The sequence below is a fragment of the Dama dama genome, chromosome 18 (assembly GCF_033118175.1).
Source record: "Dama dama isolate Ldn47 chromosome 18, ASM3311817v1, whole genome shotgun sequence".
NCBI lineage: Eukaryota > Metazoa > Chordata > Mammalia > Artiodactyla > Cervidae > Dama > Dama dama.
In genome coordinates, this window is record NC_083698.1 from 48,977,713 (window position 1) to 49,005,601 (window position 27,889).

Sequence of the window (27,889 nt, forward strand, 5' to 3'; positions counted from 1 at the left end):
AAGCAAACCAAAAGCCCTCCCACTCAGTAACTATCTAAAGGATTTTCCATACTTGCATCTGCAGGACGCAGATGGTCGGAGTCACAGGTAAAGAAGGTCTGGTGGTCCTGGGCAGAGAGATTCATGTCATAGTAAGTCAGAGGCTCTCGTCCAGTCACCCAAGTGTACCTGTAAAAGAGAAGTAAGATGATCAGACACTTCTGAGAGAGGAAAGCAAGACCTACAAAATATTAAGCTGCATAGGTGTTGAACTATAACCCATTAACTAAGTACTACTGCCAATATTAAGAACAAAATAATCATGCTAGTCTCATTTTAGGAAGTATATCAGCAGAAAAAAGTTTTAAAATTCTGCTACATTTTTGTCTTAAAATTTTAGTAGCACTAGCTAGTGAAAACCTTCCCTAATTAGTATTATGAATAGAGATTTCCCCAAAGCTATGAAAATTCTGATTTGCCTACCTACTCTACAAAATTAAATTCTAACATTATTTCTGGGGCACCTTTATAACCATGTTCCAGGTAAGCTACAAAATATTTTGACTTTATAATATATATTGAAAAAAATAACTAATAGAAAAATCTCTAAAAACAACAGGTTTGTATGTTTTCCTAAGTTCAAAGCTAAAATATTTATAAAACAGAAAAATCAAAATATTTGAGCATCAAAAAATGGAAGTACTAAACAGACTGTTAAATGACCCCTAAATGAACCTGCAAAAACATCTACTGCTGTCTTTGCTCTCTGAACTAGACCCATTAATTTTCCAAGCTGTCAAAATGCTTACCGATTATATTCAGCACCCCTAAATAAATTAAGTGGATTTCGCCATACTTTGCATTCTGCAACAAAGAGAATGTGAAAATGTTACACAGAAGTTCAGAGACACTACAAGCTAATTAATTCAGCAAAACACCCTTCCTGGCCATTTGATAAGATAATTTTATTTTCTATCTTCTACATGGGAAGCAATGTGGAAAAACTCTGGGTAGTTAATCAGGAAATGTAGTTCAGGCACCAGGACTTCGGAAAGTTTCACTTAATCTCTCTGGACTGAAGTTTCCTCATTTGTTAAATCAAGGCAAATGCCAAAATCAGCTAGTTCATAACTTCCATAGTCACTTCAAGAGATCAAAATACATTCTATAAATTTATTTCTAAATGATAGTTAGAGGTAAAACTACTTTCTACAACTCTAAAATATATCTTACAATGTCTACCTATGTAACAAGCTACATTTAAGCTCCAGAGTACAATGTGCAAAGAACCTCAGGCTCTTAATTAGGGCCTATGTTAATATTGATTTTGTGATAATTCACCATGTTGCTTTTATACTGCTGGAAAGGAGTGGCAAGAAAATTAATACTAAAGCTACCATCACTGTAGGGAGAAATGTTATGAAAAAAGTTGTTTACAAATACTTTACCATGGTTTACTTATGCAGAAACAGGTAATTAATCATCATACTAATATTATAATGCTAACATGTACTAATAGATTATACATTTTGTTATACAAGAACCACAGGCAGAACCATAGGACTTTAGTTTAGAAAAGTAAACCATTAGCTTTTTGAGAGAGTTATAGTAAATCTGTGACTAATAAGCTGTGATTCTTTTAAAACAGTCTATGATTAAGACTTTCTACTGATTCAGAATGCTATTAATATTTCTTTGGATGAATAACTTTTTATTAGAAAATAAAATAAGTTAACAGTATTTAAAAATCCATGTGTGCTGTCAGCCAAAAAAACACACCCAAAGACACAGACACACAAAAGTGAGCAATTATTGCAGAAATTGAAAGAATATTAAAGGCCATGAATGATTCATTAAGACTCTACCCTCAGTCCTGTTACATTCAACATCCATCCATGCATTCATTCATCTATCCATCCATCCAATATATGAATACATTAACTGAGCACTCAGTGGGTGAAACAAATGCATAAACCATGGGTTACAATGCAGCGTGAAAATGGAGGAAAACATAAAGCACTATGGGAACACCATGTGCAATCTCAATACATTTTTTAAAAACAGCAAATGAAAGGTGTACACATAATAGGAAGTCATGTTCTTATTTTTTAAAAAATAAATTTATCTTTAAATTAGGGCAAGATCCCACCTGAAATTTACTTTATGTTTGGAAACAATGGTCCTAAATTTTTTGTCACTTAGCTTAACTTGCCATTTAAGAAATGATCTTTGCTCAGTTAGTTTGGCATTATTGAATTTTGTTCTTGAGAAACTGAAATTTGGTGGCTGTCATTTCGTATGCCACTAATTAGAAAATTACACTTCCCTTAAGCAAAGACTTTTTTCCCAGACATGAAGCTCCTTAGTGGGGTCACTAACGTACTTCAAATTATTGCTTGAAACAACTGGTGAGCCAAACAACCATGATCTCAGTACTTATGGCTTCTATGGCTCTGAGGTCCCCACCCCTCCCAATCTCTCCTAAGATGATGTCTTTTAAGATTCCAAATGCTCTTCTTAAATCTTCTGAAAGCTTCATGAATATTACAAGGTTTGTATTTAATATATAATAAACAGGCATACAAATCTGTATTCAATGATGGTCATTTCTAACATTATTTACAATAAATAGGGACATTTGTAGAAGCCTCTCCCCTAACAAATTTCATCTGAAATATCAGTAAAAAAGTTATGGCAAAAATTTTGTCTCCATCAAAGACATGATATTGCCTGGGAGGATAAGTGCTATTCAAATATCAGTTTACAAATTATAAAGAAAATTATCTTTCATTAAAATTTTAACTCTATTATGCATTGGATGCAAATGAAATTATTTCTAAATAAAAATAACCCCAAAGAGAAAGGGTGTGTATAATTAAAGCTTTACTTAGCAGTATTTAAAGATGCCATCTTTATTTAGGAAGTGCCAAGGTATAGCCAGCAGGGGGTGCTGCAAACATTTTGAAATATTGTTTTTATGACTTCAAGAGTACTGATCTTAAAAAAAAAAATCATCGTTACTATTAGTGTCATACGTATGGTCTGTATACAGTTTCTTCAGCTACTTCTAAAACTTAGAAATGAGTGTCTGAGCAACTGTAACAGATGTTAAATGTTCTGAATGAGAATGAACATGATGAAGAAATATGTAAGAAATGTTTTCATGAGCTGTATCCTTCAAGTTGAGGGTGCAGAGAAGGTACAATTTTCTTTTAAGAAATAAGCAATCTAGAGGTCTAATATGAACACATGTAAAATTTCACTTCAAATTAGCTTATAGCTACATTCGTTTCTTTTTTGCTGCTATGTTTCATGATTTTATCTTTACTACAAAAACTCTCTTTGTCTGGAATCATTCTAGGGAACATACCCCATAAATTTCTGATGGTTTCATGACATAGACAAAGGTTGTAAATGCCAAAATTATCATAATATGAAGATTTAAGTCAAGAAATTAAACTCAGGTCTTCAGCAGATAAAAGATACAAGTTAAGATAAGTAAGATACAAGGTTTGTATTTAACATATAATACAAAAAAAATAAATTTTCCCTAGCACAACTTTCCATCTCAGTGGATACTTATTTCCTGCCTCTTTATATTCCCCCAGAAAGCGCCCCCGCCCCGCCCCAGTCACTCACTGAACTAAGGGGTTTAAGCACGAATAGAATGGCTATTATGCCTTAGTCTTGTAGGAAGTCCTAGGTCCCCCCCGACAAAAGATACATTTTATGACCTAAACACACTTATACATTGGTAGAAAAAGAAAAAGGTACCAAACTACTGTCTGGTATCCATATGAAGAAGTTCTTAAAAAAGGAGTAAATATACTGAGAGAACCGTAGACTTTCCCTTGATCACAGTCCTCAAGTAAAAAGAGAACTAAATTCTTGGAAAAACCAAAAGTCATAGGGCTTTTAATCATTATATGGAAGAAAATATTTTTCTATATCCAATTTTTTTTTAACTCTGGAAACTTTTTTATCCTAAAATTAAAAATATAGACATAGAAAGAATCCTCACTCCTAGGACTTTCAAATATATAACTAATTTATAGTCTAGGAAGATGTACTATACTAAAATTTACCACCTCATCCCTGGATCCAAAATGTAATGATGACAGTAATACCATTATAGTACAAAGAGCAGCAATAGCAACTTTGTCATAGCTACAAGCCTTTCTACAAAAAAGCTTAAAGTTCAAGTCATCTATATTCCTTACATAAGCTAGGGAGGGTCACAGAGTAGTCCCTTTTTATATAAGTAAAGGGTAAAGCATAGAAAAGCTACATAATTTCCCCAAGGAAAAGTAAGTGAGATTAAGGCCTGGTATCCAGCCTGCCTAACAATTACCTACAATATACAACAGATCTGTTACCCTGCAACATCATATTTTAAAAATCCTGTGACTTCATCCATTACATTTTCTACTAGAGAAACAGTTTTGGAACTCCTCTAGGAAAATATTAGGCACTCGAAAATAATGCTTTAAAATATTTTATTTCCAAAGTACAACAGAAAAGGGCTCTAAATAATGTTCCATCAGATATATTATGACAATCAAGATAACCTCAAGTTAGTCAATTTCTAACATGTGATTCTGCATTTATTAGCTTTGCTATATCAGAAATGAATACTCAGTGAATACAAGTCCATCTTAAGCAATCACTAAGAATAACAAAATATCCATTTTCTTAAATAATTAAGCTTTAACTGTTTTCATAACATTTTGAAATAATTATTTTGAAAAGATTACTAGAAGTAAAGGCACAAAGTATTAATAATATATAGGTAGCTTCCAATTCAACAAATATATTACCCTTTCAAATTCTTTTATGGAATGAGAAAAGGTACAAATAATTATGAGTTTTAAGATCATTTTTATTGACCTGCTTTATTCAAGACAGTGTACAACTTTCTTTAAGAATATTGCTAAAATGGCTAACCTCTGTGTCTCTCATACATTTCTCACTGGTTGGTCATTTCTGATCTAAGTCAATCAATTCTATCAAATAATATGAAGACAGTAAAATATTTATTAAGTAGATATTCACCAGGAGCCAAACGTGTTTTTGAGGAATTTTCACCAGTCAACTGGAGAGCTAATCTATCCTAGAAGACACATTTTTAATGGCAAAAGACTTTAAAAGATGTAATAAGCATTGCCTAAGAGAATAATTTTCAACACTTAAATAGATTTTGGCAAGTATAAACTGACTTTCCCCTGATTGAGGCTATTAGAGAGCAATTCTAAAGGCCCTGGACATATAGCAACTTGAAATTTTACTAACGGATATATTTGAAATGCAAGCTCTGAAAGGCCTGGTCTTAGGATATATATTTACAATCTATGAGTTTCTTCATCTCCATTGCTTTTCTTTAATTTGTTACCTGTATTAAACCAGTGCTTGAACTGCCTCTAGTGATGTAATGAACCTTAATTGAGAATTCCAGGTGAAATTCCTAGTAAAAGTTTTATATAAAAATGGATATGATATGGGCTTCCCTAGCGGCTCAGTGGTAAAGAATCCACCTGCCAACTCAAGAGAAACAGGTTCAATCCCTGGGTTGGGAAAACCCCCTGGAGAAGAAAATGGCAACTCAATCCAGTGTTCTTGTCTGGAGAATCCCGTGGACAGAGGAGAATGGCGGGTTACAGTCCATAGGGTCAAAAAAAGATATGATATATATTTATCTTAAATAAAGTGAGATTAAAATGAGATGACTTGCAACAGTATGCCAAATGACTATAACCAGAGTTTGTCTAAAGATCTAGTTCTATGCAAGAGGCTATTAACGTGTCTCAGAGAATTTAAACTTGACTTTGACAAGGATAATACTTACGTGATGGAGCACCCTGCACTTTTGTAAATATCTGGAAGAAGGTGAACACTGCAAACTTTGTCTTTGTGGCATCTTATTTGAGAACAGGGAAAATTATCAAACAGATATTCCCATAAACCCAAATTCAGAATGTTCTTAGACCCTGAGAATCCCTTCCCTTAAGATAGGGAGAAGGTGAACACATTTTAAATCCCTATGCATCATCAGTTCATAACTTAGGATGAATTAAGCAATGGCAGCAAGAGTAAGTGTAAATACACACTGGACGCCATTAATAATTTTTATATTGAATGCATGTTAAAATGAAAATATTTAGACTTATTTGGTTAAAGAAAATACACATTTCACTGTACATTTTTATTATTTTCATGATTATTAAAAATGCTAAAAATTACACTCATAGTTAGCATTATATTTCCATGAGACAGTGCTCACTTAGAGACTTAGTTGTGTCTAAGTAGTTTTGTGCAGCTAGGTCATTTGGAAAAAGGATGAAAGTAAACCATCTGAATTTATTCAAAAGCATATGTCAAATCATGAAAGAGGAGACAGGAATAAATATATTCAGCTTTCCTTTGTATAATTCTGATCACAGGTTATTAATTATGCTATTAGATGTAATGAATTTTTAAAAATGGCTACAGAAAACATGGTGATATGGAAAATACATCAGCAGGGTTTATCAGAAATTGTGTATTTGTGACAAAAATAGCCATTTAGCTCCCAAATAAATTGAGACAAGTGAAATGTCACAAATGCTAACCTAAGCCAAACAATCAGAAATTTTGCTAGATTAAGAAGCTGAATTATTAATTATACATTTCTGCTCTGGTCCATAAATAAAGATCGCTACAAATTTTGAGAGGATTTGCACTTGGGCCAATTTACACAGATCCAAATGTTAAACAGCATATGAACAGTCTGTCCTATAACAATCATTTCCCATTTCTCCACTGCAAATTATTCTTAGGTAGGCCCGGTCTTTCAGCTTTTAATAAAATAAATGATTCTTTAAGGAAAGAGCTATACTATGAGTTTTTATATAGTCCAATGTTTATATAAATAGTATTCTCTGTTTTAGCTTTCCGAATGATTTCTTTCAAATAAGGAATACTATTTAACTGCCTTTGCCATGGGACTTGGTTAGCCATGTTTATTTCCTATAATATTCAGCCAAGAAATGTCTTATGGTGATTCTTTTATTAAAGCAATAGTAATTTTATTATTATTAAGGCAGTATAAATTTTGAAACAAATTCCTCCATTTCAATAAAATATATTAATTACTCTCAGCTTTGGATCTTCTTTTTCCTTTATACTTAGCTGAAACCAAGACAATGAAGTAGACAATCATTAAGGGTAGGGCTATAGAGAGACAACATACTTTCATATAATAGCATTTTTCTTGTTCAAAAATAAAAATCACCACAAGGAAAGAGAAGTGAGAAATGGTATTAGTCCCATGTTACCTGGCATTTCCATACCAACATACATGTGTGTTGAGCTGAGTTAGTGAAACAGTAGAAACTCAAATATCAAGGAGAAGTGGGCTGAGGGAGCCCTAAACCACTAGGACAAATTAATTTCTGTTTTCCTAAATATAATTATTTGAATGCTGTTATGAAATCAGATCTTAAATGCTGTAACTGTTACAGGAGATGAATAGAAATATTGAATGCATAGTAGTAGACATAGCCAATACTAGAGGAAGAGAACTAATAATAATACTCAAAAGCTCAATCTTAATGAGGTTAAAAACTCAGTACAATTAAAACTGGGAATTTCCATGATCATTATTGTAGAATGTATTTTTATAAAGGACTATAATTTTCCCTTTAAAAGCTTCTATACAAGCGCTAAGAGTAGCATCAAGATTTATATAATGCATAAGGTTTGTTCAAGGCACCCACAGAGAGAGAGAGCAAAGTAACAGTGACAATAAGGAGAATATAAACTCTTTGTCACATGAAGGAATGATGTCAAGAGATTTAAATTGGGTAGAAAGAATTTTAATGAAAATAAAAACACATTCACAATAAATGAGGCTGCTTTCTGTGTTCAATCTATTAATTTTCTACAATGTTCTGTGTCATCCGAAGACTACAGTAACTTGGGTCAGACAGAGTACATTTAACCTGCAGGGTTCCAACAGATGAAGAGTGATGGTGATTATCCACAACTGCTTATGTGATAATGACTGTAGGATCAAGATTCCTCATTAGAATAATATGCCACCCGTGTAAGAATAGTTGGCCAACATAGTATTTTACTTTGCTCAGATCTCTTTCTGTGTCTTTCACAAAATGAATGAGTTTATAAAGTCCCAGACAATTTTGTTACCTCAGTGGTACCATCTCTCACACATGTACCCTTTAGAATGAAACAGAGGTGAAATAGAGGTGCCCATTACCGTGGTGGGCTGGCAAAGGGTATATTATTAATAAAAGAGCATTGAATCAACATCAGGTATAGTATATATACATAAATATATATGTATGTGTGTGTGTGCGCGTGCGTATGTGCTGTGTGCCCAGTGGCTCATTCATGTCTGACTCTGTGACCTCATGAACTACAGGCCACTGGGCTCCTCTGTCCATGAGATTTCACTGACAAGAACAGTGGAGTGGGTTGCCAGGCCCTCCTCCAGGGGGTCTTCCCAACCCAGGGACCAAACTCGAGCCTCCTGCACCTCCAGCATTGGCAGGCAGGTTCTTTACCCAGAGCCACCTGGGAAGCCCCCCCACACACATACACGTAGTTGTTGTGTAGTCCCAAGTCGTGCCTGACTCTTGTGCAACCCCCTGAACTGTAGCCCACCAGGTTCCTCTGTTCATGGGATTTTCCAGGCAAGAATATTGGAGTGGGTTGCCATCTCCTTCTCCATATATATACACACACACACACATACACACAACACTCACTGATGTCTATCACTTGCCTAGACAGTTATGAAATATGGACTGAGTTATTTTAGGGAGGAAAGAAAAAAAGATCTAACTTAGTTCTTTAATCTCCTCTTCACCCTTCAAGTCTCAGAACTGGTACCATCTCCTTCAAGAAGCAAACTTCTTCCCCCAGTTCGGACTGGGATCCCTTCCTTTGTACTCCGTAGGGTTGCATGTTTCCCTCATATAATCACAGCACTGAACACTTTGTTTCCTTCAACAGACACAAGAGTTTGATGGGGGCAAGGACTCTGGCATTATTTTTAAACCATAATATTCATATGAACCAGGCCAGTTTCACATTAGAGATTTGGGAAATGTTTACTGAATTGATGAAGAGACCAATGTAGGAAATTATATTCATCCCTCTTCTTTTATGAGGGAAGAAATTACAGGTCTTGTATGTCCTCATTCTTTCATCTACTGAGTTTCAATGATAAACTAGAGACTATTCAAAATGCTAGAGATACTTTGATTAAGCAATAAGGTTAAAAATTTCATTATAATTTAATAAATGTTGCTAAAAGTAAAAATGTTACGAGTCGACAAAGGTGGAGAGAGAGTGCACAGTCTCTCAAGAGAAGGTTTCCCTGGAGGTAGCATTTGAGTTGGGTTGTGTGGCTCAGTGGTAAAGAATCTGACTGCCAATGCAGGAGACGTGGGTTCAATCCCTAGGTCGGGAAGATTCCCTGGAGGAGGAAATGGCAACCCACTCCAGTGTTCTTGCCTGGAGAATCCCATGGACAGGGGAGCCTGGTGGGTTACAGCCCATGGGGTCACAAAGAGTTGGAAGTGACTGAGAACGTGTGCGTGTGAAAGATGAATAAGCACAGACAGAGGGCAAGCAGGCCTCTGGGCAGAGGATTGTGAGAAAACACAGCATGTTCAAACAATAAAAAGGACGGGGGAAGGACTGTGATGGAACTCAGGACTGGCAATACAGAAGCAGCTCACGTGCATGCATGCGCAGGTGCTTCAGCTGCGTCTGACTCTGCAACCCCACGGACTGTAGCCCACCAGACTCCTCTGTTCATGGGATTCTCCAGGCAAGAATACAGCAGTGTGTTGCCATTTCCTTCTCCAGGGAAATCTGCCCAATCCAGGGATTGAACCCAGGTCCCCTGCACTGCAGGCAGCTTCTTTACCAACTGAGCCACCAGGGAAGAAAAAGTCAAATTAAACAAAATACGTATTTCCTTTACCTGGGATGCTTACACTCAACTTCTCTGGCAGAAGCTGTCAACTCCTTGGGAAAATAAATCGCATTTTTCTTTGAAGTCTAATATTTAAATAATAATATTCTTTCTGTCTTATAGTCATAATAATGTAGTAAACGTAAGTAAATATTGCAAACTGAAGGACTTTCCATACCTGAGACACTTTGCCTGTTGGAATCTGAGTCCCCGTTACTGGAATTAGAATTGTTGGAGGAATTGTTGTCAACCCCTCCCAGAAGGGGGCGCAAGTGGCTTACTGAGACTTGTTCAATGAATGATGTTCCATACTTGCGAAAATACCACCATTCAAATATCTAGAACAGAAAAATAGAAAGCATGATTACGGTCCTGTTACCAGCTATAATTTTGTACATACTCATAAAACATGTTGTATCTACTAATTATACCCACCTTAAATAGTGGTTTAAACATATTTATTCCTAAAAAATTGTTTAATTCTAAAAATTAAGAAATTTAACAAAAGTAAATACCATTTACATTTTAACTTCTCAGTGTTGTTTTATCCACTTAATACTGGCTTTTAAGGAAAATTTATATACACAGTCATGGTAAAAAAACTTTGTTAAGAGTTGCTCATTATTACTTTCCTCCAAATTTATATAATATTGATAATAAAATCACCATAGCTGAAAAACAATTCCAGAAATAAATACAAAGAAGCTAGTTTTAAAAGTGTGGCTTATTAAAAAGAATTCATTTGAACCAGTCCTAATGAGATGGATGAAGCTGGAGCCCCTTATACAGAGTGAAGTAAGCCAGAAAGATAAAGAACATTACAGCATACTAACACATATATATGGAATTTAGAAAGATGGTAACGATAACCCTATATGCAAACAGAAAAAGAGACACAAAAATACAGAACAGACTTTTGAACTCTGTGGGAGAAGGTGAGGGTGGGATGTTTCAAAAGAACAGCATATATACTGTCTACGGTGAAACAGATCACCAGCCCAGGTGGGATGCATGAGACAAGTGCTCGGGCCTGGTGCACTGGGAAGACCCAGAGGAATCGGGTGGAGAGGGAGGTGGGAGGGGGGATCGGGATGGGGAATACGTGTAAATCCATGGCTGATTCATATCAATGTATGACAAAACCCACTGAAATGTTGTGAAGTGATTGGCCTCCAACTAATAAAAAAAAAAAAAAAAATGTTAAAAAAATAATAATAAAAATAAAGTCTGCTTAGTTTAAAAAAAAAAAAAAGTGTGGCTTATGAAATATTCCAGTATTTGGCATTTTATATTCTGATAAAGTCATACCTGCATAAGACTTTTAAGACAGCAAAATTCCATTTAAAAAAAAACAAAAAACAAAACCCAGCATCTCCTTAGAGAAATCCAGCTTTATAGGAAGAGTAATAGTTATCCCATTTCATGGACCTCTGACACCCAACGGCTGAGAGATTCACTAATGTTTGCCAACTGAGATGTGCTTTATAAACACTAGTATCTATTGTACACCTTTAACATTTGCTAGCTCACAAGCCTACCAATAATGTGCTGTTTGCAAAGAAGAAAAGAAATAACTTTCATTAAAAGAGGAAAGAAACAATGATGCTCACATGACTAGACTGAAATCAGGACTCCTAAGCAAGGGGAAAGCAAGCGATCTCCCCCAACCCCTCCCACCTGCCCCACCTCCCCTTGAACACTTTCCACCCCTGTCTGACGCTGCTCTCCCCACATCCTTTCCTGGCCTCCCTGTCTAATTTTGAATCTGTTCCGTAAGCAGTCACAAATCATTACAGAGAAGAAATTTAAGAATCAACTATATCCCAGAATCTCCTAGGAACAACTTTTATAATAGAGAATGTGGAAATACATAAAATTAATTACCTTTATCCTTACTTATTTCATAAAAACAAGATGATGCCTCGCATCCCTTCATTTCAGTCTAAATGCCACCTCCTCAGAGCTCTTTCCTAGTCACCAGATCTACAGTCGGCTTCTCTTGCCTCTCTCAAAGCACCCTGCTTTTCTTCTTGGCAGCATTTATGACGTTTATTTAATATCTACATGTCCCACTAGAGTAAGAGTTTTGAGAGAGTAGAAAACATGTTTTGCTCATGATTGTATATCCAGGATTTGATAAATACTTAATGAATGAATGCAAAAAACAAGTAATATACAATCAATGAAGCCAAAAATTTGTTCTTTGAAAAGATCAACAAAAGTGACAAAACCTTTAGCTAGACTGGCCTCCCGAAAGAGAGGACTTAATTAGTTTTTAATGCATGAAAGAAGGGAAAAGTAAGTTCTTTGTAATAGACTTTGGGCTATCATTTAAAAATTGGTATTTCTATTTTGTTCTACCAAAAATTCCTTTAAAAGACAGAAAGAACATCTACAAATGACCAGAAGGAACTATCAATCAAACCAAATGTTTGCAATCCTGTAACAGGACACTTGATTTAATGCCAAGGAGTTACCCCTTCTGACTCTATGAATTTTCACATGTTAAGACATTTAAGTAATCTGACTGGACAGACAAGGAGAATATGATGTAAAAGGGATAGGACTAGTCTATAATGTAGGAACAGGAGGAATAAGAGATGTTGTTTGAAGAAAGAACAGCATTCAAGAATGGTAAATTTACGAACCATAGATCCAGAAGGGAGTTTGTAACCTCAAGTGAGTTATTTTATCTATTTTAATATCAGTTTCCTCAACTATAAAGTGAAAATCACATTTGTTATTTATCCTTGAGTGTCCTTAATTTCACACTCATGTAAATCACGCAGATTCAAACCCCATGTAAAAGACTTAGTTCAGTGCTTGCTGCATAGCTGGTTCTCGAAAGAACAGCAAAGCTATTATTTATCACACTGGTGCTGTGCATACCTCCCCTAGGCAGCACAGCTCACACACCCCTCTTGTTACTCGACAGTTTAGGCTAATACAGCATATTGTCTGCTACTAAATGGTTGGCTGAAAGGCCTGGTAATCATTGTGAAAAAGGAGGCTGCTCACCATTTGGTCCTGACCACCCAAAAAAAAAAAAAAAAAAAAGATTTTTGGCTTTGTCTTTATTGAAGGGAAGGAAGGCTCCAAAGGACCCAGAACAACGGTCACAGAACTGGCAATGGCTCTCAATCACTTGTGGGAAAGAGCTTTCTTTGCCCCAAGACTCTGCTTTTTATATTCTGCTGCTTGGGCACCTGCCAGGCCTTCACTGATCCAGCAGCACAGCACTGAACACTCCGTAACAAGCACAGGCTGTGCTCCGGGGTCACAGAGCACAGACAGGGCCCCTGACACTACCGCTCCACGCCACAGGCCCACAGTGCGTCTCACACACACACACAAAACCCCACTTTGGGACTCTCTAGGATTTCTCTGTGTATCTAGTCGAATCAGAGAACCCCAGCACTAAAAGGAGCCCTCAAGGCCCATGAACCGTTTTATTTAGAATGCATGAGGGCTACATGTTAAGGTAGTCCAAAGTCACAAAGCTAACTCAGTCGCTATTTAACCTGAAGCCTCAGTTTTTGTGCCACTAATCTTACTAGGGCCCTAAAACAAGACATCTTTTTATAAATCTCTTGCTCATTTTAACAGATTTTACCCCTCATTTTCCTTTTCAAATCTTCACTTCCAAATGCCCTCCTATTCAACTGTCTCTTTGCCTTCTTAGCTATCAAACGTAATCCAGATGTCTATCAAACGGGACTGGATAATACATCCCAAGGTATAAATGCTTCATATTAATGGGAGTATTTGCATTATAATAGGAGACAGACCTTCCACCCAGTATCTCTAACGCAAAAATAATAGACTTTAGTGAAGACTGGGTTATTCACGCAGCTGTTTGGAAGGCAGGGTCTTCTCAAGCCTGTCCTATTACAGCTGTAGATGGAGCTTCTTACCCAGTTCAGACCTTTACACTGGGCCCACAATACCATGGGGCAGGTACTCCAATATGAATTAAAAGAACAGCTACCTAAAGGAAGTGGGACAGAACTTAAAGCCTTCTTAAACTTCAAACCAAAACCTCTAATCTGGGGTCTTAGCACCAATGATCTGTCCGATATCCTGAAACACAGCAGGCTTGGGCCAGAACCTCACAGTATTTTTAAAAAGTTGCACAGATCCAAATGGGCAGATGGTGTTATTTAACACGCACATATCTGGTGTCACTTTGAATTATTCTCCCTGGTGCAAAACCTACAATGTAGACAGCAAAGCTCTCATAAACAAATTTAGATTTTAAAATTAGCCCTTAGACATGCTAGTAGCTTAATGGAATTGCCATTGTGGAACAAAACAGTTTTTAAATCTGACAAATAAACATAAAATTAAAATATAAATTTACACATTTCATAGTCTTTTAAAATGTAATCTGTCTACACCAAGAACTATACAGATCAAGTAAGATGAGAACTGAAAAGCACCAATTAGATTTGTCATTTGGGAAGTAAATACGACCCTACCATCCTGCTGAAAGGTAAAGGCCCTAATATATTGCAAGACGCCAAGTTGTGTGCCTTAGTTGGTACTCTTGATTCTCTGGGGCTCAGTAATATAATGTGTAAAATAAAGTCACTCAGTTAATGTTGGATGGATGGATGGATGGTTGAAAACTGAATGGAGAGACGGCTGAAAGGTTGAACGGATGGATGATAAGGGTTGGTCTGGTGATTTGTGGGATACTGTCTAAATAAAGAGCAGGACCAATGAGAGATTTTGTGTTCATTCTGTTAGTTATAAAAAAGAGAGACCTACACATATTTGTTGGAAAGGAAAGAATCAAGTGGAACGAGAGAAACTGAAGTGCAAAAGAGTACAAGTGACCAAAAGGCAGGACACCAAGAGCCCAGGAAGAACATTTACCCTGCCTCAGTAAGGTAACTTGCCATTTCTTCCTCTAAGACAGGATGAATGGGCAGCATGAGTGCACAGACACATCCTATTTGGGAAGCAGAGCGTGAGATGAGCCGTCTCACAGGGAAGAAGGCAGCAAACGGATGAAAAGTAGGTGACAGCGATCTCAGTGGAGATGCAGATAAGGGTTATCGTCTGAGAAAAAGGGAAGCGGGGGTGGAATTGGGAATGTGAGGATTTAGAGCAATGGTTTGGATCTATACCTTGTAGGACCAAAGGGCCATTGCTATACTCAGGGCCCAGATCACACTTAAAACAAAGACTCATTTGTCAGGAACCCAGTTCTCTAGGCCTTGTAACAGTCTCCATTACTATCAGATCAAGGAGCCCTGCAGCTGCAGGCTAGTGGAGATTCAGGTTTGCAGTTGGCCTAAGATGCAAACACCTCATTTTTACCTGCAAGGAAGGAACAAAAGTCTGGCAAAGAGGAAACAAATATGGACCTTTCATCTGTCTTGCAGACCTAAAAGCTGAATCTTTCCTAAAGATGCCTAGATTCTTCCTATCCATTAAGACCTTCTCTTCTTGAATTGCATGTTTTACATATATAACACTTCTTTCTCTTCACTTATTGGGACTTTCCTATCTTACTCAAAAATGCTTTAAAAAAAATTTTTTTTTAAATGCTTCAAGATTTCCACAGAGAAGCACCATGATGATTCCACACCAATTCCATTAAACCCATGGGAAACACAAAGATGTCACAGACTGAAATTGGTTATGTGTTTCCCAAGGACTAAAGTAGATGGTGATATCACAGGATAGATACAGCTATGATAGAGACTGAAAAGGAAATATGAAACTCTGGCAGTCTACTCTCAAATAGACTGCAAAATTGACACCTGCTCTAAGTCTTCAGAAATACATCTGGTGGTAAACAGATTTTTGGCAAGAGGCAATCTTCTAGGCTTAAAGAAGATAAACCAAGGCAATTGGCATGTGTTATGGTAATATCTGAAACCTTTTTAGAAGTTTCCTGTTAGAATTCTCAAGTAGACCCTTTTCTCTGTACCACGAACTGTTTCAAAGTCCCTCCCAATTCCTCATGACAATTTTCTTTCTTTCTTTCTTTCTTTTTTTAAAACACTCCTGGCTCCTTCCTATTTTGTTTAGAAATACTGAAGAGCTATGGTACAGGACTTGGTCTTCTGCCTCCTTGACCTCAGCCAATCGCTCCAGCAGCCATCTGTTCCCCTAACCAGTTGAGGGGGATGTGTAAAGAACTTGTCTTCATGTCCTTCCACTTCCGTTCCTGGCCTCCTACTGCCAAGGCTTCAAGAAAATAAAAAAGACAGAGAACTGAGGTTCTCTTCAAGGTCAACAGCCAGTGATCCATCCCCACCTCAGTGTCTGCATTGCAGCATTAATGACTATAACCTCAACAAGAGGATCACTGTCCTGGGGTAAAGTCATCTAGCGACCACTGACAACTGGAAGATGTGAGCCTTTGCCATGATGCCCAAAGCTCTGTCAGCTAATCCTGGGGGCTAGCTTTCTTCCAGGGATTCTGACTTGGTTAGTCTGGAGTGGTATTCAGAATCCATCACTTTAAACAAGCTCCCAGATAATTCCCAGACACAGTCAGTTAATTCATTTGCTCACTGAATCTATGTGCATTCAACACATATTTAAGAATTAGCAAGGCATTACACAGATATATTTTCAGCCTATATGATGCTTCCATCACAGAGAGGATATGATCATAAATGTCATAAATGAAATTATAAATTGTGGTAAATGATGCTTTATGTTCTAGACTAACCAAATCTGACCTAAGCCACAGCTGATTGGAAAAAGTTTCCTCCAGAGATGTTTATAGTCTCTCTGCCTCCCTCTTTCTTTTTCCTTCTTTTTTCTTTTCCTTTTCTTCATTTTGCTTTCTTATCTGCCTGGTCCACTTCTGTGGGTCTGTTAAAAGGAACACATCACCCACTAGGCACTGCTGCAACCCATCTTCCTATTCAACACATTTATGAGATGCACAATGATGCTGGGAAAAAGCAGTGAAAATTTAATCTTCCTTATACTCTTACCAGCAAGGTGACCTGACAAGTCATAGGTTTTCTGGATGCCTATTCCTTAGGTTTTTACTGACTTAAACTGGATGACTTCTGAGGGTTCCTTCCTCTAGCCCTGCAGCTGCATTATTTTCAAGTCAAGTGGAGGTCAAGATTTTAGATGAATGAAAAAGAGTTGAAAGGAGCCATAACAATCTTCTAGTCCCACTCCCTTACTTTTAAACAGGAGGGGACAGAGGGCATGGTCAGACAGATCCAAATTCAAATCCCACCATCTGTCTGTTATATGTATTCTTGGCAAAATTACGTAAATTTTGTGTCGGTTTATGCTCAGCAAGCTGGCTTAAAACTCCACATTCAAAAAACGAAAATCATGGGATCTGGTCCCATCACTTCATGGCAAATTGATGGGGAAACAATGGAAACAATGACAGAGTTAATTTTCCTGGGCTCCAAAATCACTTGTGGATGGTAACTGCAGTCATGAAATTAAAAGACACTTCCTCCTTGGAAGAAAAGCTATGACAAATGTAGACAGCATATTAAAAAGCAGAGACATCACTTTGCCTACAAAGGTGTGTATAGTCAAAGCTACGGTTTTTCCAATAGTCATGTATGGATGTGAGAGCTGGACAACAAAAATGACCATGTGCCAAAGAATTGATGCTTTTGAACTGTGGTGCTGGAGAAGACTCTTGAGAGCCCCTTGGACTACAAGAAGATCAAACCAGCCAATCTTACAGGAAACCAACCCTGAATATTCATTGAAAGGACTGATGCTGAAGCTGAAGCTCCAATACTTGGGCCATCTGATGCAAAGAGTTGACGTATTGGAAAAGACCCTGATGCTGGGAAAGACTGAAGGCAGAAGGAGAAGGGGATGACAAAGGATGAGATGGCTGGATGGCATCACCAACTCAATGGACATGAGTCTGAGCAAACTCCAGGAGACGGTGAAGGACAGGGAAGCCTGGTGTGCTGCAGTCCATGGTGTTGCAAAGAGTTGGACATGACTGAGTGACTGAACAACAACAAAAATATTCAACAGCATAGAGGCACTGGCTATTCAACCACTTAGAATTTCAATAAAGTTAATATTAGAATTCACTTAGAATTAAATGAAATAATATATTCAAAGTGCTTAAAACAGTACCTGGCATAGAGTCGAAAACACAACAAAAGGGCCTTTATTTACAACTGATTCCTATCTAATTATTATCTCTTCTTTCACCTTCCTGAAAACTATTGTTTTACACTGGATCCCTGAATTAACTCTTTTATTTACTATTTTAACTTTCTTTTTTATTCTTGATTCTCATTTTTAAAAATTATGCTTTGACTGCCTTTTCCCATATCCCTCTATTGAACATATATGCATAACCTGCAGGCATAGGAGCATGTCTAACACATTATTGGGGATACAGGGGTATATTATAAATGTCAGTATGGCAGCATTTTCTCATTCTACCAACATTTTGAGAAATTAAGGGGAGCATTTTCTCCACATATCTACCTTTCCATTCTCAAAAGCAAAAATAAAACCCAAAAATGTTTTCCATAGAAATAAACATCACCCACAGAGGCCACGTCAAGCAGACTGGGCCTGTCCTTCCTAGAGCAGATAAAAGACTACATTGGTGGGTTTGGACTGTGGTAACAGGTGCAGTTCCTGTGGCTGGAACTGGGCTGAGATGAGAAGTATTGTGACAAGTGGGTAGAGGGGCAGCGTGAAGTTCAGCAAGGATAGAGGTGCCTGGATGGGGTATGGGCCTGGGAACTGTAAGGGAAGAGTGAGAAGTAGGTGGTGTAACAAACTCATTGCTGGCTTTCAACTTGTAAAATTAAGAGATAGCAGTGACATCTAGTAAAATACATGCTGCTAAGTTCTCATTTATTTTTAAACTAGTGTAAAAGAAAGCAACATTTGCCAAACACATCTTATTTCTATGTATGTTGTTCAGTTAATTGAGTTTTCCTTCATAGGGTAAAAATAGTAGGGGTTTTGTTTGTTTGTGTTTAGCTCTCTTTGCCTAAGACATCACACTGGATGATAACTTCAGCCTCCAGCATAGGAATCCTGAGGTCCCCAAACAAGAAATTTCCTCAGGGGCAGCCCCGCAGCTTCTGTGTTCATCCCCCGGCTCCCTTGACATTGCTCAGGAAAGAGCAGTTAGGTAATTGTCTCTCTGGTGCCAGGAAACCGCTATGCAACTCTATGCACACGGCTATTTCGCAAAGCACCTGCTCCTTTATTCCAATGCTGCCTCTCCATGAAACGCACTTGACAGAAAGGAACAGTAGCTGAAGAGAAACCTCAGCCCAGGGTGTATTTCAAGGGCGAGCAAAGCTGCGTCCCCAAGAGTCGATAGCCCCAGTGTCAACAATCTCTAAAGCAGGAGCCTAAAGCAAACGAGAGCTATTTCCACACATGGTAGTGACTTTGACCTCAGTATAAACCAAGCATTTTTGAGAAGGCCTTTCAAAATCTTCCCACATCAGAGGATTTCCTTTGCACAAAGCTTTATGTCAGTCAGGAGAACCCTCTACTTACTAAGACAGCAACAAAGCAAATATATCATAAAACAACACAGCAGTGAGCATCAGGCACCAGCAACTGCAATCCACACACAGGGAGAAAGCGTCGCCAGCCTAGGTCTGCAAAGGTGGTCATGGTCCAAGGAAACCCCTTTATTCAGAGGCGAGAAGCAGGTGGATGGAACGTTACCATCCCTACATGAGAAGGGAAAATGACTGTTGGGCTTAGCTCACCAGAGTGAACCTCTGGAGAAGGAAATGGCAACTCACTCCAGTATTCTTGCCTGGAGAATCCCATGCACAGAGGAGCCCGGTGGACCACAGTCCAGGGGGTTGCAACGAGTCAGACACGACTGAACTAAGCACACACACCAGAGTGAGAGGAAACAACCTTCACGCTGGTGATTACTGTACAGGCTGGTGAACCCACACCGAGATACCGCTGCAACAAAAGTCAGGCCTGCCACTGTTCAGAAGCTAGAAAAGCAGCTGAGAACTGAACCAGTGAAAGTGAAAGGCACTCAGTCGGGTCTGACTCTTTGCAACCCCATGGACTGTTGTCTGCCAGGCTCCTCTGTCCATGGGGATTCTCCAGGCAAGAACACTGGAGTGGGTAGCTGATCCCTTCTCTGGGGGATCTTCCTGACCCAGGGATTGAAACCAGGTCTCCTGCATTGCAGGCAGATTCTTTAACGTCTGAGACACACACTTAACCAGAGAGGTGGTGAAATGAGCGATAAAAGCACAGGCTCAGGTGCAAGCCAGACTGGGTTGAAATCCTGCTCCACCACTTGCCAGCTACGTGATCTAAGGCAGGTTACTTCCTATCTAACTTAGGTATTAGTAAAATGAAAACAATACTAGTAGCTACCTCATTGTATTTTTTTCTTGCCCATGTCTCTATAATTAATAGTAATCACAGCATTATGTACAGAGGGGGAAAAAACTTTCTAAAACCTCTTTATCCTCAAAGATTCTTAAAATAAATTTAACTATATTAGAGTGATTCCACTAGTTTAGATGGCTCCCTTTAAGGTCACTTAAAGAAAATTACTGTAAGTATTATAACTTATTACACTTCACTATTTGTTTTAGAGCATAAGGCAAGGGAACCAATGTGATAATGAAAATGATTATCATACTGCTTTTTGCCTATTTGGGATCTTTTTTCAAGGAAGCAATAGGGAAATATATGTAAATTTTAGAAGAAAAGGAGATGAAGGGGGGGAAGCTTAGCACTGCCACCTATGTCAATACATCTAAAGAAACTGAGCTATATTTCTCCTGATCTTGACTATGTCCAATAATCCATTTTGAAAACAGTAATGAAGGAAAAACACTTTAGCTTAACTGAGTCACACTTGCTATAGAGTATCTAAGACATTAGAATTTGACACAGAATTACATCTTCCTTTATTTTCCATTTTGCCTACATTTTGGTTTTCCCTTCAACAAAAGTAGCATACAATTTAAAAAAAAATTCTTTTCATATATATTTTAAAAACATAATCTGGACAGTGCAAGGCTTCTATCAGGTCTCCCACCCAACATACACAGACATGCAATCATTGTAAGCTGCTGCTGTGTATTCTTGCAGAGTTTTTTCCTGCACATATATAACACATATATTAATAATCAGCACATTTTTAAATAGGAAGAATTCCACCACTTACCAAAATAAGCCCTGATATTAGTGAGGAAGTTCCTGTTAGGGCCACGTAGAACTTCGGTGTTAATGTGTTCAAAAACATGCTCACTGAAAAATAAGAAAGAGGGAGAAGAACAGGGAATGCATCAGTATATCATCAGTAAAACCAACTCTCATTTTTCTTTCTGGTGAAATCATTTGTTTCTGATGACAAGAGTTATTAGAATCATAGCCAAGTGCCATTAAAATGTTTCAGCATCACACAGGCTCTGAATACTAGGTTCAAGTTGTATATCCTAAAACAACTACATACAAGAAAGAAAGAGCAGTTTTGAAAACTATCGTTGTGAACAATTTTCATGAATTTATAGCCACTGAAGAGTCAAATCAAAGCTGGTTACTAAACTGTTAAGAGGAATGGAAGGTGCCCTAATATAAAACATATCTGATGTGTGGGACCTACACATCAGAGTTTTTGATGAGCCAACAAGTGGTAGTTCAACCTTAAAACAAACTAAAATTAATTATATTAAAGATCTATTAAAGATCCTAATACTATGATCACCCCTGAAAAAGAAATGTTAGCATATATTAATTCAGTTTTTTCAACTAACTTATAAAGTTGTTAGACTGCTCATCAAAGTAATCAGATTCAGTGGAGAAAAGATGAAAACTAAACCAATAAAAATGGAAGTACAGTGGTAAGACTAGCTCCTGCCACTCTGTTCAAATCAATACTACAGCAGATCTGGTTGCCCACTAAGCAAGGTCACTTACACATTTTATAAGTATATGTTAAGTCATTATTCACACCTAGAAATGGCACAAAACTTTGCAAACCAAACAACAATTGACCTAAATGGTTTTTTGCTTGCATATTCACATTTCTTAACTGAAGTGTTTGTGGAAGGGGATCATATCCAGTCCTGTTTCAATGAAGAACATTACAAGTAGGACTTTTATGTCATTAGGGGAAAAGACTTTGGCATTTGTCCCGAGCTCAGCCCAGAAAGCAAAGTCACCAACATGAACAGAGATCCCATGCTCTCTCATTCAACAAACGCTTCTCTCTGCTTATGAATGAGACTGTGGACAAAGAATGGAAGCATGAATCAGACATAGCTCCCGCCCTCTAGAAGGCCAGAGTCTAGCTGGGAACAGACAAGTAAACAAACAATCACCAGACGGTTTTGATAAGAGCATAGAAGGGTCCTGTGCACAGAATTTTATGAAAACACCTAAAAGGTATGCATCTCAGTCTGGGGGGTCAGGAAGACGTCCAGGAGAGTAGGCAGGAGTTAACCACACCAAAGTGGGCAGGAGGAAGAAAGGAGGGCCATGTGAGCGAAGGACAGGGTCTGCTTTGAGGCCCTGGGGAAATAGCACAGCCTTCCCAGATATTTGTGGACCTTCCCAAAGGCAGAGATGTAGAAGGATGCACTGATTCCATCTTTCCTGACAATGGGCCTGGTCTCAGCAAACCCTCCTCCCCCAACACCTACTTTAATCAAACCGGTTTGAGGGACTCGTGGTCTATCATTTGCCATCACAAATCTGGACTAACAAAGTGCTCAGTCAAAAGCCACAATATGACTCCTTCAGGGAAGTAGAGGAAGGCACAGAAGGAGGGATGGGCCTAGGGCTGTAAGACAAAAGAGGTACAGTTGAAATGTGGTTTTGCACTTGGCCATTAAAAAAAAACAAAACTGTGGTTTGTCACTTCTACATAACAGTCTAAATAGAAGGAGGCAGATTTCTAAAAACATTAAAAAAAAAAAATCAAACAATTCTAATTATAAACCTAAAGCTTGTAATTGACAGTCTGATTCTGAGGTGCCTAAAAGTCTCAAAATTCCCCTCCTCACACTATGAATGATTCAACATTTCCTTTTTTTTTAAGTCACCAAAATAGGTCGACCATTCACTTTGTTATTCTGTAATTATGGACATTCATATCTGTACCATACACTTTTCAGTAAGTTTCTGGGGACACAGAATTCAATGGAATCCATTTCTAAAAGAAAAAGGGAAAGCACTGCCTGAATTGTGAAGTGCTTTGGTAGTCCAGCTAAAAGCATAAAGCAATGGACAGAAAAAGATTGGCTACTGAAAAATTACTGATCCACTAGAGATAAAAGATTGAAGAACCAATTGACAAGTGAAAAAATTATGTGAGTTTTTAAAAGAGAGAAAAATAAACATTCTATACATTCAGTTTTACTTAAAATTATATAGCAACCATCAGAAACAACTAAAGCATGCTTCGCTACTACATCCAGTTATATACACCAGAGCTGGGAGAGAGAAAGGGGGGTACTAAAAGAAACAGACAGAGAATGAGAGAAGTAGAGATAGAAGCATTTATAGAGAGTGGAAGGTGTTCATTTAATAACCTACTAATATTATAGTCTTACTAGATATTCTGGGTAACATTAAGACATGGCATTTGGCAATTCTGGGCACAAATATCAATAATTAGTACTTGCCATTTGAATTTATCTATGTATTTAAAGTTTACAAGAGCAGTTTCACAGACTGGAGAACTCAATGCTCACTTCAACTCTGTGAGGGCAATATTATCATTTATCTTATTTCATAGCTGGTGGCTGGGCAAAGCCCTAACACAGTTATCCAGCCCCCAGAGCTCAGGCTCATGTTATCAAGGGTGCACATGAGGACACAGCTGAGAAGCATGAAGGAATAAAACAGCAAAAGGAAAGCAGCAGTCGTGCATCTGAAAGGGAGAGGAAGCTCTAAAGGAGAGATACTAAAAGATGGATGATTTTACTGCTATTCCCCCGGTGGGGGGGGGATTGGGGGGGCCTAGAGGGGTGGCGGGAGAAGGCAGGATGCCACCCTGAAAGGAAGCGTCTAGTTAAATATTCCTCCGTTAAATGAGAGCCGCGCATTGCAAACCAGACTGTCTTAAACCTAGGAATACCTTGCCTACTTTCATCAGAGTCACTAGAAATTATTTTTGAAAATATGAGGGAGGGCCTGCTGAAATACCTAAAAATTAGACAGAAAACCTTGGGGAGTATAGTTTGAAACATAAACTGGATATTTCCTGACATCTATAGATATAGGAATACTATCTCCACAGCTGCTGGGACTCGGGCAAAACAAATGGTAAAGACTAATCTAGCTTTGGTAAGAATCAACTCATAAAATTAAAAACTTAGTTAGAATGCTTTTCATCTGACCTTGCTGGACACACTAACAGGTCACTACTCAAAGAATATTGCATCAATTATTCAAGGGTGGCCAGCCTCAGGGACTGTTTCTTCAGGCGTTCTGAAGATGCTGAATTTTAGTCGCGTCTGACTCTTAGTGACCCCATGGATGTAGTCCACCAGGTTCTTCTGTCCATGGGGATTCTCCAGGCAAGAATACCAGAGTGGGTTGCCTTGCCCTTCTCCAGGGGATCTTCCCAACCCAGGGATCAAACCCAGGTCTCCTGCATTGCAGGCAGACTCTACCATCTGAGACACCAGGGAAGTCAAAACTTGGCACAGTCTGGAATTAAGTACAAGTCTGAGAAGAAACTAGGTCGGAGGGGTGGGTAAATGAATTGAAGACTCAGTGACCTCTCTGGATCACAGAAGAGAGGAGGTAAGAAGATAATGCAACATGTCAACTGTGGAAAGTCAAGAATCACCCCTGTGAGCCGGGAACTAGAATACCAGAGGGCTTATTCAGGAGTCACGTGTGTGGCCCTGTGAGGTCCTGTCTGTGAGGAGCCAGCCCTGTTTCTTGCCCTTGTGACAGCAAGAGTCTTCCCGCATATTCTTCAGAGCACAAACAATTCCCAAACTATACTCCTGGAGAACACCCTCAACACGTAACGCTTAAAGAGTGTTTCGCTCCTCAAGATATATTCTACTTCATACAAGCCTTTGAACGAATAGGTTAAGGCAGCATCAAAGACTAGGAGGTACTGACCAGACAGAACTGAATATGCAGTGTGATAAAATCTACAACACCCAAAAACATGGGTCTGCTTTGTCCCTTGTGCCATTTAATGCCTTGCTAAAATAGGACATGTGAAGTAGAAAGAATTCGAAAGTTATGACAATCAGCAATCACTGAAAAGATTAGGACTAAAGTCCCTAGGAAGAAAGGTTAAAGAAACTAAATCTATTTAAGCTGTATTGGGGGGGGGGGGGGGGGGCGGAGAGAGAGAGATTTTGTGTAAAAGTTTCATGCCTGGGAAAGAGAGAGGGGTCAGGAGACTTGGTCTCTGAACTGAAACCAGCAGCAGTGGTGGCCCTGGGAAATTCTGACACCCTCCCAGAGCTTCTCTGAGGCTCAGACTGAAACAGACCTTTCCTCACCCCTCACAATCAGTTCATACTTGCCGAGTGTCACCCTGGGCAGGGTGCTGGGGATAGATCAAGGAGCAGAGCCCCTCCAAGGGACTCACAATCCAAGGGGTGAGAGAGGTAAGTAAACCACTAAGAGAACACACGAGGGAGTTAGGAGGACACACAGCACTCAAAGGGATTAGGAGATCAAGAGAAATGTCTGCCAAATGTAAGCATCCCATCTGACGGATGAATCAAGAGTTACCCAGTGAGATTACTTAGGGCTGTATTGGCTATTCTCAGAGACAAATGAAAATGAGTTCAGATTGTACTTCTCAAAATTAAAGGTGTTTACCACTCTTTGGTATTCTCCAAAATCATTTATCAAGGACTTCTTTATAGTGACTTTATACAGGGAGTAGATAAAGAATACTGAAGAAATAGGGAACTCTGAATTCTTACTTTTCTTAGAAAATAAATATAAGTAAAATTTATTTCAATACAAGTTGAAAATCTATGATTCTGGAGCTGTTTCATTATCTACAACATAAGAATACTATGTGTCTTACAGGGTTGTTGTGAGAACTCAATGTGATAGTTTAGATAAATTGCGTAGCACAGTAGATGTCATCAAATAACATTATTGTTGTTTTTTATATTACTCTTCCTTTTGTGATTGGGCATCTTCTATTACTATGGCATAGAAAGCAGAGGAGACTGAGCTGAACGTATAAATAAAAGTAGGAACAGTAGTCACCTAGCATTTACTGAGCACCTCCTGTATGCCAAGCACTGTGGTACAGACCACAGCCCAAGAAATAGATCACCTGCACTGTGATTTGTCTTTATGCTAAACACGGATGTCCTACAAAACAGAGTCAGTTAACAGAAGGGTCCTTTGAACTGGATTCTCGCTGCTTGAGATGGAAGTAAACTTGAGGGTGAGTATGAAGGCAGCCATTACAGAAGGCAAAGAAATCCATGTGGATATCCAATAGCTCTGGCTAACTGCAGTGAGCCCAGAAAGGGTGTTAAGATAAGCCAACTCTATCTGCTCCAAGAGCTTGTTTCTCAACTGTTCATAAATAAAATGCAGCTTCAAACTCCGCTTCCATGAGAGCAAGCTATTCCACATGCTAATCTGTGGCTGTCTTTGCAGATCTACTGATATTAAAGTAGAAGCTCAAAGGAAATTTTTTTTAAATCTGGAAACCAAGTATCTTCATTTTACCCCAGTAAATGTTTTCTGTTTTTTTTAAATAGGCCACATATTAAATTTACAATATTTGCATGTTTCAAAAAAAAAATCAGTTTTACATCTGTAAAACCACGTCAGTTCAATAGAAGATTAAAAGCATGAGGAGCATGCTTTCTCGTTTGCTGTTTCTGCTTCCCCTCTCCTTGCCCTTCACCCTGGTCTCCCTAGGCTGTGACAAGGCCTCAGGCTTTTATGTATCACAATTCCCTGGATATATTCTGTAGCATTTATCCTTGAGAGGAGAAAGGCATGGAAGTATATTTTTAGACATGTTCTTATTGCAAGAAACCCTCATAAATCATTCTGTCAACTCTTCCCTCTACCCTTGACATTGCATTGGCAACTTTACAGGTATACTGTTTCTGCTTTATCAGGCGTCTGGCTCTACTGAGGAGTGGAGCTGAGCACATTCTTTCTTTCCTCAGTTGTGATGGAGAAACTACATTGAAGCAATGCTCAACCTTCATGGCTCCTTGTCCCTTGCTGGAGGGAGTCCATCTGTCAACAACGAAGGACTGTCCAAAGCCCAGTCACATATAAACCTTGGTAACCCAAAGGACCTAGAGAAGAGAGATCTCAGATTACCTGTTCCCTTTTATTTACAAGCAGGCTCATGATGAGAGACTATAGCCAAGAACAGGAGAGCAGCTAGTGTAAGTCTTTTACATTTTTAGCTATTTAAAACATGCTTTAATTTTGAGTTGAAGATTTATGACTTTTCTTATTTCTCATAAACTGTTTGACATCAGGAAGAAAAAAAGACATAATTGCCTCTAACGGGAGAAACTTCTGCAACAAGACAGAAGCCTAATGGAGAAATGGTCCTCCAGGCCCAGGCCTCCTCTCACCTCAAGCAGTCACTGTGTCTCCATCATCCAGCGCCCAGCACAGAACCTGGTCCACAGGGCTACTCAACGTTTGATAAACATTGCAGGACAGCATAAGGGAAGAGTGGTAGGTGATAAAGTCATTAACAACCATTCCTCAGGACTTCTGATTTAAAAAAAAAAATTTCCTAAGTCTAGAAAAACTGAAATTCTTTAATGGCTGTGACCTGTTCTTCTGGGAATGTGTGTGTGCGTTTCTGTCCCCAGAGTGCCTGTACATTGTGAGATGCTTATTAGGTAGATTGAATGACTACTGCTCACTGCTAAAGCAAGAAAGTCCAGACAGACTTACGCTATCCTCACACGGTAAGGCCTTGGCTATATAGAACCCTCAGTAATGAATTATTTTGGA

At 38.4% G+C, this 27,889-nt stretch overlaps 1 protein-coding gene across 4 annotated transcripts in view; it reads right to left on the bottom strand.

Annotated features, from left to right (window-relative positions):
- Window positions 1–27,889, bottom strand: part of ST7 (suppression of tumorigenicity 7) — a 309,424-nt gene that overhangs the window by 148,055 nt on the left and 133,480 nt on the right. For all 4 annotated transcript variants that reach the window (XM_061165296.1, XM_061165298.1, XM_061165295.1 and 1 more), the window contains exons 2-5: window positions 21,114–21,196; window positions 10,137–10,296; window positions 789–843; window positions 53–168 (exon numbers count right to left, since the gene is read on the bottom strand). In XM_061165296.1, coding sequence (XP_061021279.1) covers window positions 53–168; window positions 789–843; window positions 10,137–10,296; window positions 21,114–21,196 — 414 coding nt within the window. The remainder of the gene's footprint in view (window positions 1–52; window positions 169–788; window positions 844–10,136; window positions 10,297–21,113; window positions 21,197–27,889) is intronic.